The sequence below is a fragment of the Odocoileus virginianus genome, chromosome X (genome assembly GCF_023699985.2).
Source record: "Odocoileus virginianus isolate 20LAN1187 ecotype Illinois chromosome X, Ovbor_1.2, whole genome shotgun sequence".
Taxonomy (NCBI): Eukaryota; Metazoa; Chordata; class Mammalia; order Artiodactyla; family Cervidae; genus Odocoileus; species Odocoileus virginianus.
The window spans coordinates 28,877,075-28,889,448 of NC_069708.1; the positions used below are offsets into that span (position 1 = coordinate 28,877,075).

A 12,374-nucleotide genomic window follows, 5' to 3' on the forward strand; every position below is an offset into this window, starting at 1 on the left:
TTAATAATGTTCCTATATTTTCCTTCTAATGTCCATGGCTTCAGTAGTGATAACCCGTATTTTGTTTCTGAAACTTTGTAACATTTTTGTCTCCTTTCTTTTTTTTTTGTAGTTAACCTGCCTAGACACATATTAATTTTACTCCTCTTTCAAAGAGCCACTTATTTATTTGTTGACTTTTACTCTAATTTTTGTTTCTTTTCTTCTTGCTTTAGTTTGCTATTTTTTCACCTAAGGTGCAAGCATATAGGGTTGATTCAAGGTATTTCTTCTTTCCTAATATATACATTCAGTGCTACTGCTTTTACTGCATCCCACAAATTTTGATAAGTTTTGTTTTCACTTATATTTAGTTCAAAATATTTTAAAATGTCTCTTGAGATTTCTTCTTAGCCATGTATTACTTAGAAGTGTGCTGTTTAATCTCCAAGTGTTTGTGGATTTTCCACTATTTTTCTATTGTGATCTGAGAGCACATATTGTATGATTTCTGTGCTTTTGAAATCTCTAAAGATGTGTTTTATGACCCACAATGTGGTCTGTCTAAGTTCCACCTCAGCTTGAGAATAATCTATATCACTTGCTGTTGTTAGATGAAGTAGTCTGTAGATGTCAAATATATCCAGTAGATCAGTAGTGCTCTTGAGTTCACCTCTGTCCTTACCAACTTTATGCCTACTTGATCTGTTTCTGATAGAGGGCTATTGAAGTTGCCAGCTATAATAGGGGACTCCTCTGTTTCTCCTTGCAGTTCTATCAGTTTTTGCCTCACGTAGTTTGATGGTCTTTTGTTAGGTATCACTTCAGTCACTCAGTCATGTCCGACTCTTTACAACCTCATAGACTGCAGCAACCAGGACTCCCTGTCCATCACCAACTCCCAGAGTTTGCTCAAACTCATGCCCTTTGAGTCAGTGATGTCATCTGACCATCTCATCCTCTGTCGTCCCCTTCTCCTCTTGCCTTCAATCTTTCCCAGCATCAGGGTCTTTTCAAATGAGTCAGTACTTCACATCAGGTGGCCAAAGTATTGGAGTTTCAGCTTCAACATCAGTCCTTCCAATGAATATTCAGGACTGATTTCCTTTAGGATGGGCTGGTTGGATCTCCTTGCAGTCCAAGGGACTCTCAAGAGTGTTCTCCAACACCACAGTTCAAAAGCATCAATTCTTTGGCATTCAACTTTCTCTATAGTCCAACTCTCACATCCATACATGACTACTGGAAAAACCATAGCCTTGAATAGACAGACCTTTGTTGGCAAAATAATGTCTCTACTTTTTAATATGCTGTCTAGGTTGATCATAACTTTTCTTCCAAGGAGTAAGCGTCTTTTAACTCCGTGGCTACAGTCACCATCTGCAGTGATTTTGGAGCCCCAAAAAATAAAGTCTGCCACTGTTTCCACTGTTTCCCCATCTATTTGCCATGAAGTGATGGGATCAGATGCCATGATTTTAGTTTTCTGAATGTTGAGCTTTAAGCCAACTTTTTCACCCTCCTCTTTCATTTTCATCAAGAGGCTCTTTAGTTCTTCTTCACTTTCTGCCATAAGGGTGGTGTCATCTGCATATCGGAGGTTATTGATATTTCTCCCGGCAATCTTGATTCCAGCTTGTATTTCATCCAGCCCAGCATTTCTCATGATGTACTCCGAATATAAGTTAAATAAGCAGGGTGACAATATACAGCCTTGATGTACTCCTTTTCCTATTTGGAACCAGTCTGTTGTTCCATGTCCAGTTCTAACTGTTGCTTCCTGACCTGCGTACTGATTTCTCAAGAGGCAGGTCAGGTGGTCTGATATACCCATCTCTTCCAGAATTTCCCACAGCTTATTGTGGTCCACATAGTCAAAGGCTTTGGCATAGTCAATAAAGCAGAAATATATGTTTTTCTGGAACACTCTTGCTTTTTCAGTGATCCAGCAGATATGGCAATTTGATCTCTGGTTCCTCTGCCTTTTCTAAAACCAGCTTGAACATCTGGAAGTTCTTGGTTCATGTATTGCTGAAGCCTGGCTTGGAGAATTTTGAGCATTACTTTACTAGAGTTTGAGATGAGTGCAATTGTGTGGTAGTTTCAGCATTCTTTGACATTGCCTTTCTTTGGGCTTGGAATGAAAACTGACCTTTTCCAGTCCTGTGGCCACTGCTGAGTTTTCCAAATTTGATGGCATATTGAGTGCAGCACTTTACCAGAATCATCTTTTAGGATTTGAAATAGTTCAACTGGAATTCCATTACCTCCACTAGCTTGTTCATAGTGAAGCTTCCTAAGGCCCACTTGACTTCACATTTCAGGATGTCTGGCTCTAGGCGAGTGATCACAGGGTCGTGAAGATCTTTTTTGTATTGTTCTTCTGTGTATTCTTGCCACCTCTTCTTAATATCTTCTGCTTCTGTTAGGTCTATACCATTTCTGTTCTTTATCGAGCCCATCTTTGCATGAAATGTTCCCTTGGTATCTCTAATTTTCTTGAAGAGATCTCTAGTCTTCCCCATTCTGTTGCTTTCCTCTATTTCTTTGCATTGATCACTGAGGAAGGCTCTCTTATCTCTCCTTGCTATTCTTTGGAACTCTGCATTCAAATGGGAATATCTTTCCTTTTCTCCTTTGCCTTTCACTTCTATTTGTAAGGCTTCTGCTGATAGCCATTTTGCTTTTTTGTATTTCTTTTTCCTGGGGATGGTCTTGCTCCCTGTCTCCTGTACAATGTCATGAACCTCTGTCCATAGTTCGTCAGCCACTCTGTCTATCAGACCTAGTCCCTTAAATCTATTTCTCGCTTCCACTTGTATAATCGTTAGGGATTTGATTTAGGTCATACCTGAATGCTCTAGTGGTTTTCCCTACTTTCTTAAATTTAAGTGTGAATTTGGCAATAAGGAATTAATGATCTGAGCCACAGTCATCGTCCAGTCTTGTTTTTGCTGAGTGTGTAGAGCTTCTTCATCTTTGGCTGCAAAGAATATAATCAATCTGATTTCGGTGTTGGCCATCTGGTGATGTCCATGCATAGAGTCTTCTCTTGTGTTGTTGGAAGAGGGTGTTTGCTATGACCAGTGTGTTCTCTTGGCAAAACTCTATTAGCCTTTGCCCTGCTTCATTCTGTACTCCAAGGCCAAATTTGCCTGTTTCTCCAGGTGTTTCTTGACTTCCTACTTTTGCATTCCAGCCCCCTATAATGAAAAGGCCATCTTTTTTGGGTGTTAGCTCTAGAAGGTCCTTCAGCTTCTTCAGCATTATTGGTCGGGGCATAGGCTTGGATTACTGTGATATTGAATGGTTTGCCTTGGAAATGAACAGAGATACTCTGTTGTTTTTGAGATTGCATCCATGTACTGCATTTCAGGCTCTTTTGTTGACTATGATGGCTACTCCATTTGTTCTAAGGGACTCTTGCCCACAGTAGTAGATATAATGGTCTTCTGAGTTAAATTCAGTTAAGAATTGTTATGTCTTAGAAAGTTGACCCTTTATCATTTTGTAATATCTCTATGTCTGAATATTTTCCTTACTCTGAAGTCTGCTTTGTTTAAAATTACTAAAGTGACTCTAGCTTTCCTTTGATTAGTATTACTATGGTATATCTTTCTCCATCTTTTTACTTATAGTCTCTGTATGTCTTCATATTTAAAGTGGTTGTCTTGTAAACAGCTCTTAGTTGTTTTGTTTCTTGATCCCTTCTGACAGTCTCTGTTTTTGAATGGATATATTTAGACTTTTGTTATTTAAAGTGATTATTGTTATAATTTGACTAACATTTACCATGTTTGTTACTGTTTTCTATTCATTACTCTTGTTCTTTGTTCATATTTTTATCTTTCAGTCTCTTTGCCTTCTGTTTAATTATTTTTGTATGACAGTATTATTGATCTTCCCTTACTATATCCCTAATCCTACTTTTTAATCTTTTTAGTGGTTGCTCACTAAAGAGAGTTTGCAGTATATATACATATAAAACCAATCCAGGTCTCCTTTCAAATAACACAGTACCACTTCCCAGGTAAAACAATTACCTTATACAGAATATTCCCAGTTCCTCCCTCGCATCCCTTATAACATTGCTGTCATTCACTTTATTTATCCATAAGCTATAATCTTGGAATACATTATTGTTATTAACAAACTGCTATTAGATCAGTTGAGAATAGAAGAAATAAAAGATTTTATTTTGCATCCATTTGTTTCTTCTCTAACACTCTTTATGTGGATCCAGATTTCTTACTTGTAGCATTTTACTTCTTTCTAAATAACTTATTTTAACATTTTTTGCAAGGAGGGTCTAGTCGTAACAGAGGCCCTTAATTTTTTGTCTTAGTCTTTATTTTTCTTTGATCTTTGAAGGACGGTTTTGCTGGACACAGATGGAATTCTAGGTTGGTAGTATTTTATTTTAAAACGTTAAACATTTCATTCCACTTTTTTCTTTGCTTGCATAGTTTCTAAGGAGGTGTCTAATATGACTCTTATCTTTGCTTCTTTATATGTAAGGTATTTTCTCCCCTGGCATCTTTGAACATTTTCCCTTAACTTTCTGTAGTTTGAATATGAGATTATTAGGTATAGATTTTGGAGTATGTATCTAGCTTTGTTGGAGAAGGAAATGGCAACCCACTCCAGTATTCTCGCCTGGAAAATCCTATGGACAAAGGAACCTGGCAAGCTACAGTCCATGGGGTCACAAGAGTCAGGACACAACTTAGCAACTAAACCACCACCACCATCCAGCTTTGTATTCTGAGCTTTTTTTATCTATGAGTTTGATGCCTTTCTTTAATTTGGGGAAATTTTATTGTCATTATTGCTTTAACTATTTTGTCTCCTCTTTTCTCTCTTTACCTTCTGATATTTCTATTATGTAGGGCTTCCCTGGTGGCACAGAAGTAGAGTTTCTATTATGGGTCTATTGCTCCTTTTGTAATTGTCCCATAGTTCTTGGATATTCTGTGTTGTGTTTCTTTTTTCTTTTCTTTTTCTTCTAATTTTGTAAGTTTCTACTGATATGCCTTCAATCTTCATTGGTGGTTTCTTCAGCCATTACCAATCATTGATGAGCCCATCAAAGGCATTCTTCATTTCTGTTATGATATTTTGGCTCTCTGCCATTTCCTTTTGATTTTTTTCTTATAGTTTTCATTTCTCTTCTAACATTATCCATCTATTCTTTCATGTTATCCACTTTTTTCATTAGAGCATGTAGTATATTTTTCATAGTTGATTTATATTCCCAGTCTGATCATTTCAACATCACTGCCATTTCTGAGCCTGATTCTAATGCTTGCTCTGTCTTTTCAAACTTCTTTAAGTATGACTTCTGATTTTTGTTTGAAAGCTATACATGATGTCCTAGGTAAAAGGAACTGAGATAAATAGGCCTTTAAAGTGAGATTTTATTTTTTTGTTTGACTGTGTTTACTGTTTACTGTAGCTGTTAGAGGGCTTCCCAGGTGGTGCAATGATAAAGAATTTGCCTGCCAATGCAGGAGACATGAGTTTGATCCCTGGGTCGGAAAGATCCCCTAGAGTAGGAAATGGCAGTACACTCCACTATTCTCACCTGGAAAATTCTGTGAACACTGGAGCCTGAAGAGATACAGTCTGTGAGGTTGCAAAGAGTTCGACACACATGAGCACACATGCACATAGCTATTATAAATCGAAGGCTAAACGTTTCTTGGTGTCCTTGTTTTTGTCTGGCCTATTTTCCTTGGATTTCCCTACAGACTTCTTAGATATCATCTGAGATGCACAGTTCCTTTAATTGTATTCCTTGTATTATAATACAGAAGCCTTATTGATGTAGTGGTAAGGTGCTGGGGAAGGAGGCTTCCCTGGTGGCTCAGTGGTAAATAACCCATCTGCCAATGCAGAAGATGCAGGTTCAATCCCTGGGTTGGGAAGATCCCAAGTACAAGGAAATGGCAACCACTTCAGTATTTCTGCCTGGGAAATCTGATGGACAGTGGAGCCTGGCGGGCTACAGTTCATGGGGTTTCAAAGAGTAGGACACAACTTAACGACTAAAAAAGTGTTGGGGGACTGGCCATGTTCTATAGTATTATGTCTAGGCTTAATTTTTTTATTGAGCCTGTGCTCCTGGGCTGTACCCTACAGAAGTGTTCTCAGATTTTTTGTTGTTTTGTTTTCCTCTTTAGGTGGGACAGGAAAGCTAGAGGATGCTAGAGTTGTGTATTGCCTTCTCCAAGATTGGTTAGGCTCTAGTAATATCCCAGTAGATTAGGCTCTGGTACAATAGTTTCTCTGGAGAGCAGGCTTTGCTAAGAACAGAATGTTCTGGGCATATTTAAATGTGACTAACTGTTCTTCCCTTCTTCCTGCTTGAAGGATGAGGGGATTTTTCTGCAATTACTGTGAGAACCTGATAGGTCTCCTGGTAATAAAGTCATAGAAGTGTGGGAGTCTCCATCAAGACTGTACCCCTTTGGAATTTTGAACTCTCAAACTTGTCCCCACTGAGCTTCCAACAATTTGTCAATTAAAGTTCAGGTATTGATATCAAACAAACAGCAATAACAAAAATTGCTATCCTAGTCCTAATTCTCACAGAGTTTTCCTCTTCTGCGTTTCTACTCTGGTAAATTGTGCACAAGGTTTCCAGTTTCTCCAGATCTTCACCAACATTCACTATTTTCCATTTTATTGATAATAGCCACCATAATGAGTGTGAAGTGATATCTCATTGTGGTTTTTATTTGTATTTCCCTAATGACTAGTAGTGTTGAGCAATTTTACATTTGCTTATTGACCATTTGTATATTAGGCACTTTGCCCATTTTGTAACTAGCTTGTTTAGTTATTTGTTGTTGAGTTGTGAGATATATATATATATATATATATATATATCTTGTTATTATTTTTCCCTATCAGATATGTGATTTGCAGATATTTTCTGCCATCCTTTTGGCCTATGCTTCAGTGTCATATCTAAGAAATAATTGCAAAATTCAGTGTCGTGAAGATTGTCTCCTATGTTTTCTTCTAAGACTTTTGTGATTGTCATTCCTAATTCTTTGATCCATTTTGAGTTAATTTTTGCATATGGCATAAATTTAAAATTCAACTTAATTCATACGCATATGGATATCTGGTTTTTGCAGCATTTATTTAAAAGTCCTTTTTCCCCATTGAACAGTTGTCACTCTTGTCAGAAATCTGTTGACTGTTTATTTCTAGGCTCTCTGTTCTATTCCATTGGTCTATATGTCTATCTTTATGCCAGTGCTATATTCTTTTGGTTATTATTGCTTTGTAATAAGTTTTAAAATCAGGAAATGTGAGTCCTTTATATTTGTTTCTCATTTTCAAGATTTTTTGGCTAGTAAGAGTCTTCTGGGGTTCCATGTGAATTTTAAGATGAATTTTTCTATTTCTATGTAAAAAGTCACTGGGATTCTAATAAGGATTGCATTGAATCTGTGATCATTTTGAATAATATTGTCATCTTAACAATATTAAGTCTTCAAATTTATGAACATGGGATTATTTACATTTAAGTCTTTAATTTCTTTTAGTATCATTTTATAATTTTATGTGTGCAAGTCTTTTGCCTCCTTGCTTAAATTTATTAAGTATTTTCTTCTTTTGATACTATTGGAAATGTTATGTTTTCTTAATTCCTTTTTTGAATTGTTTATTGCTGTTATATAGAAATGCATCTGAATTTTTCAGGTTGATTTCATATTCTGAAATGTTCCTGAATTTGTTAGCTAGCTCTAACAGGGTTTTTTGTGGTTTCTTTAAGGTTTTCTACGCATGATATAATGTCACCTTCAAAGAGAGATAATTTTATTTCTTCCTCTTTGATTTGGATGCCTTTTATTTCTTTTCTTGCTTAATTTCTGTCTAGAATTTTCAGTAGTCTGTTGAATAGAAGTGACAATCATTGTCTTTTTTCTGCCTTAGAGGAGAAGCGTTCAATCTTCACCATTTAGTATGATATTAGTTGTGGAGTTTTTCTTAACCTAAAGTCAGGGAGAGTGGGGTCTGCTAATATTCCCCATCTCTCATATCTACCCAGAATATGTCTGCCATAGGACACTGGGAAGATAGTAACTGCCACTCAGTTGTCAGAGCAACTGTAACAGCTTGCCTACAACATAGATGTGTACCAGAAAGAGGGACTGCATTCTTTACCAACTATCCTGCCTATTTTTCAGAAGCTACGGGTAGGGAAATAGGTGCTGCTCTCCTGACATCACCCACTTGATTTAGGCCTTTTATTGCACAGAACTATGGAAAATGGGATCTACCTATTTTCACTGTCTGCCCAAACTAACCAGAAGAACTGTTCTACTCCAGGTATCTGGGAGATGTGGAAACTGCCTTACACTGAAGCCGTTCTTCCACAAGGCAGATATAAATATAGTTTCTAGCTCCAGTACCAAGGTTTCCCACTGTTATTACTTATTTTCCATAGATTTTGTTGAATAACTACTCAATCTGTTGTAAACCCTTTGATCAATCTCTAGAACATTTGAATGATTGTACTTGGTAATATTGATAAGCTTAATAGTTGTCTCTCCAGGGAAGAGGTTTCTCTAAGGTCCTCACATTAACATTCTGGGTGGGCTCTTACTATCTTGATGTTATATTTGACACATAAAAACTTTTAATTTGATTAAGTCAAATTTATCTTTTAAAATAATCTTGCTTGTACCTTTTATATCATATTTTAAGAGGGCTTTGCCTAACTCAAGATTTAAAAGATGTACTCCTGTGTTTTCTTCTAGTTGTTTTAATGTTTCATTTCTTATGACTTGGTCTTTGATCCATTTTGAGTTAATTTTGTACATAGTGTAAAATATGGGTCCTGTTTTCTTTTGGCTATCTGTATGTTGTAAATGCTATTATGTGAGTCTTAAAACTCATGAATATATATATGGGATATTTTCCATTTATTTACCTGTTTTGAAATTTATTTTAGCAGTGTTTTTTGTTCTTTGGAGTTTTTATTTGGGCACACTGTGCAGCTTACAGGATCTTAGTTTCCCAACCAGGGATCCAACCCAGGCTCCCTGTACCACCAGGTAATTCCCTTTAGCAATGTATTTTAGTTTTCACCTTACACATCTTATACTTCTTGTGTTAAATTTATTCCTAAATATTTTATACTTAAATCTGTTGTGAATAGGGATAAATTAGGAGGATGGGATTAACATATAAAAAGAAAAATCTATTGTGAATGGAATTAATCTTTTACTTTCTTTTTAGGATTGTTCATTGATAGCATATAGAAATAAAATTGATTTTTATATGTAAGAACATTGTATTACTTTTCTGTCTAGCATAACAAATTTCTACAAACTTAATGACTTAACACTATTTTATTAATTCACAGTCAGAAGTCTAGGTACAGTGTGGCTTATTTGGGTTCTCTTATTCACAAAGAGTCGGACACAACTGAGCAACTTCACTTTCATATTTTTTTTATTAGAATCTTACAAGGCCAAAATCAAGGTGCTGGCAAAGCTGCATTCCTTTCTGGAGATTCTGGGAAAGAGTTTACTCCCAAGCTCTTTCATATTTCAGAAATCATTTCCTCCTTAACAAAATTCTAGCAAACAGAATCCAACAACATATTAAAAAAATCATACATCATGACCAAGTGGGCTTTATCCCAGGAATGCAAGGATTCTTTAATATCCGCAAGTCAATCAATGTAATACACCACATTAACAAATTGAAAGATAAAAACCACATGATTATCTCAATAGATGCAGAAAAAGCCTTTGACAAAATTCAACCTCCTTAGACTTTCTATGTGACCTTTCCATCTTAAAGCCAGCAATGATAGTTCAAGTACTTCTTGTGTTTCAGACCCCTCTGGCTATTCTTCCATCAGCTGGAAAAAATTCTCTGTTTTTATGGGCTCGTGGAATTACATTGGGTCTGCCAAAATAATCCAGAATAATCTCCCTATTTTAAAGCCAAATGATTAATAACTTTAATTACAATTGCAGTGTCCCTTTTGCAATGTAGTGTAACAGTCACAGGTGTAACTCCAGAAAGTGAAGATCATGGGGGCCAGAATTCTTATTTATTAGTTCAAATAGTGTTTTAGATTCCTTAGGGTTTTCTCTTTACAAGATCATGTCCTCTGCAAATGAAGATGGTTTCATGTTTCCTTTTACAATTTGGATGCCTTTATTATTTTTGTCTAATTGCCCTGGCTGTAGTGTCTATATGCTGTTGGATAAAACTAGCGGGAGGAGACATCCTTGTCTTGTTCCTAATCTTAAGAGGAAAATATTTAGTCTCTCTCCATTTATTGTGATTCCTTGATGGCTCAGATAGTAAAGAATCTACCTGCAATGCAGGAGACCCAAGTTCAGTTAAAAATCAAAAATGCCTAACAGTCTTTCATTTTAATATTTTGGAACATTTTGCAAACTTTTCTTATTCCTTACAAAATACATGCACTCCAAATGAGAAACTCAGCCTCTGTCCTCCTGTTTATGACAGTGCTGCTTCTCTTGTTTTTATTTTTTCCTCTAAATACAAATTTTTCAGCTTCCTGATTTTGTACTTCTTTTCAGTGGAAATTCTGATATATGTTGGTTTGTTTTACTCAACTTGTAGGCCTTGACTACTATTTGTCAGGTATTGTGCTAAGAACTCTGATAGGAAAACATCTGATGAGTAATCAGATTAGCTTAGCAAATTATATGTATATTAAAAAACTAACCTTGTGAAAAGATATACAAAAGTTTAGATTTAGGTTCATAAATGAACTACTAGCAGTACTGGTAATGTTTTTATATAGTCCAGTTAATGGACTCACAACACAGAGTAGTTTGTACATATTTTGTTTTGAAAAGAAAAAGCAAGAGGAGAAAATAATGGGATCTTACAAGTAAGCAGAATACACATAGTTTACAAAGCTCTTCATCTTGTAACAAAGTCTTGATTCTTTCTCATAGACCAGAAGATCAATTCAGAAGTTGTTAGAATGGGAGAATAACAGATTGTATCACAAGGTAAGAAAGTTTAAGCAAATAAGTATTCCATTCATATTTACATTAATAAATTGAAAAAATGGAAAATTTTCAGGCCACAAAAGCATGGATTAGAAAATACTCATTTTTTAATATTTATTCTTTGCAAAGTATTTTTAAAAGTATCTTATTCCTCAATTGTTGTTCAGTGGTTTATTCAAATGTGTAGGTAATAATTAGTATAAATTGTTGATAAAATTCTTAAAAAACTTTACCTTCTTAGCTTGCTTTGCACTGGAAGTTGACTAAAAGGAAATGTGAAACTAGCAATATGATGGAGTATGTAAGTATGCAGTTATCTTTAATTGCATATTTTTGGATTCCATCCTGAATGTTACATTTTACTGTATTTATCATTTGTCACATCTTCTTTCTACCTTTTTTCTTCTCAGCTTGAACTTTTGTCATTTGGAACATAGAGGTTTCCTTCCACATTTTTAGGTTTGTAGCCAACATAAAATATCTTGAAAGCTGACAATTTTTTAGATCTTAGAAAAACTTTACCTAGTATGCTCAGATGAAAACATGGTAAAAACCTTAATCGTCTTTTAACACAGGTGCAAACCATAACACATGTGGATGGGCACAGATGAACAAATATTTCTAAATGTAATCTTGTCAAAACTTACATAAAATAGGAATTGACTTCTGAGTTCATATTCCTGGCTTTTTTTTTTCTTAGCTGATATTTATTAATAGCTTTCAGTGAAGAAACTATAGATTCTAATTTTTTTAAACTGAAAGATCTGCGATCTTAGTCGCAACGCATAAAGTCACGTATAGCCAATGTGACAAATTGAGTATCATTAACATTCAAAAGAATATGAAATTTATCCAGACTTTAAGTTGCTGACGTGATATATATTTAATAATAAACATTTCATTTCTATTTCATAAGTAAGGATTATTATGTATCTTTCTCCACTTTGAATAGTTTTGAGGATAATGTGCAAATGACCACAAATCTAAAATTCTCTGTAGGTAAAACCTTGTATAAACTATTGTAACTTTATGTAGCTTTATAAATATATTGTTTTTATTTCCAAACCTTTTTTAAATTAAAATGTTTTAATCAATCCATTTGAACACTATTTTTTAAAAAAAACAGCTTCTGAAAGATAGTAATACTCAACCAATATCAGCTATTTTAATTGAAAACTATATAAATGTGATATAAGTGAAGGTATTTTTTCCTAATCCTAATAAATTTTTGTTAGAGATTCTAATTCTAATAAAATTTGTATCCTTTCCATTTAATCCGTTCCACTTTGCTACAGAAAAGGGAACCGAGGGAGAATGGGAAAGACATTAAAATATAATAGGGTTTGCTTTTCTGTTAACTAAACAGTTACT

The 12,374-nt window shown here is 35.1% G+C and overlaps 1 protein-coding gene across 5 annotated transcripts in view; it reads left to right on the plus strand.

Moving 5' to 3' along the window:
* Positions 1–12,374, plus strand: part of CHIC1 (cysteine rich hydrophobic domain 1) — a 43,205-nt gene that overhangs the window by 24,333 nt on the left and 6,498 nt on the right. For 2 of the 5 annotated variants that reach the window (XM_070461956.1, XM_020889407.2), the window contains 2 exons: positions 10,947–11,003; positions 11,245–11,304. In XM_070461956.1, coding sequence (XP_070318057.1) covers positions 10,947–11,003; positions 11,245–11,304 — 117 coding nt within the window. Of the gene's footprint in view, positions 1–10,946; positions 11,004–11,244; positions 11,305–11,413; positions 11,463–12,374 lie in introns of all 5 variants that reach the window. The other 3 variants (XM_070461958.1, XM_070461960.1, XM_070461957.1) reach the window with 2 other exon arrangements.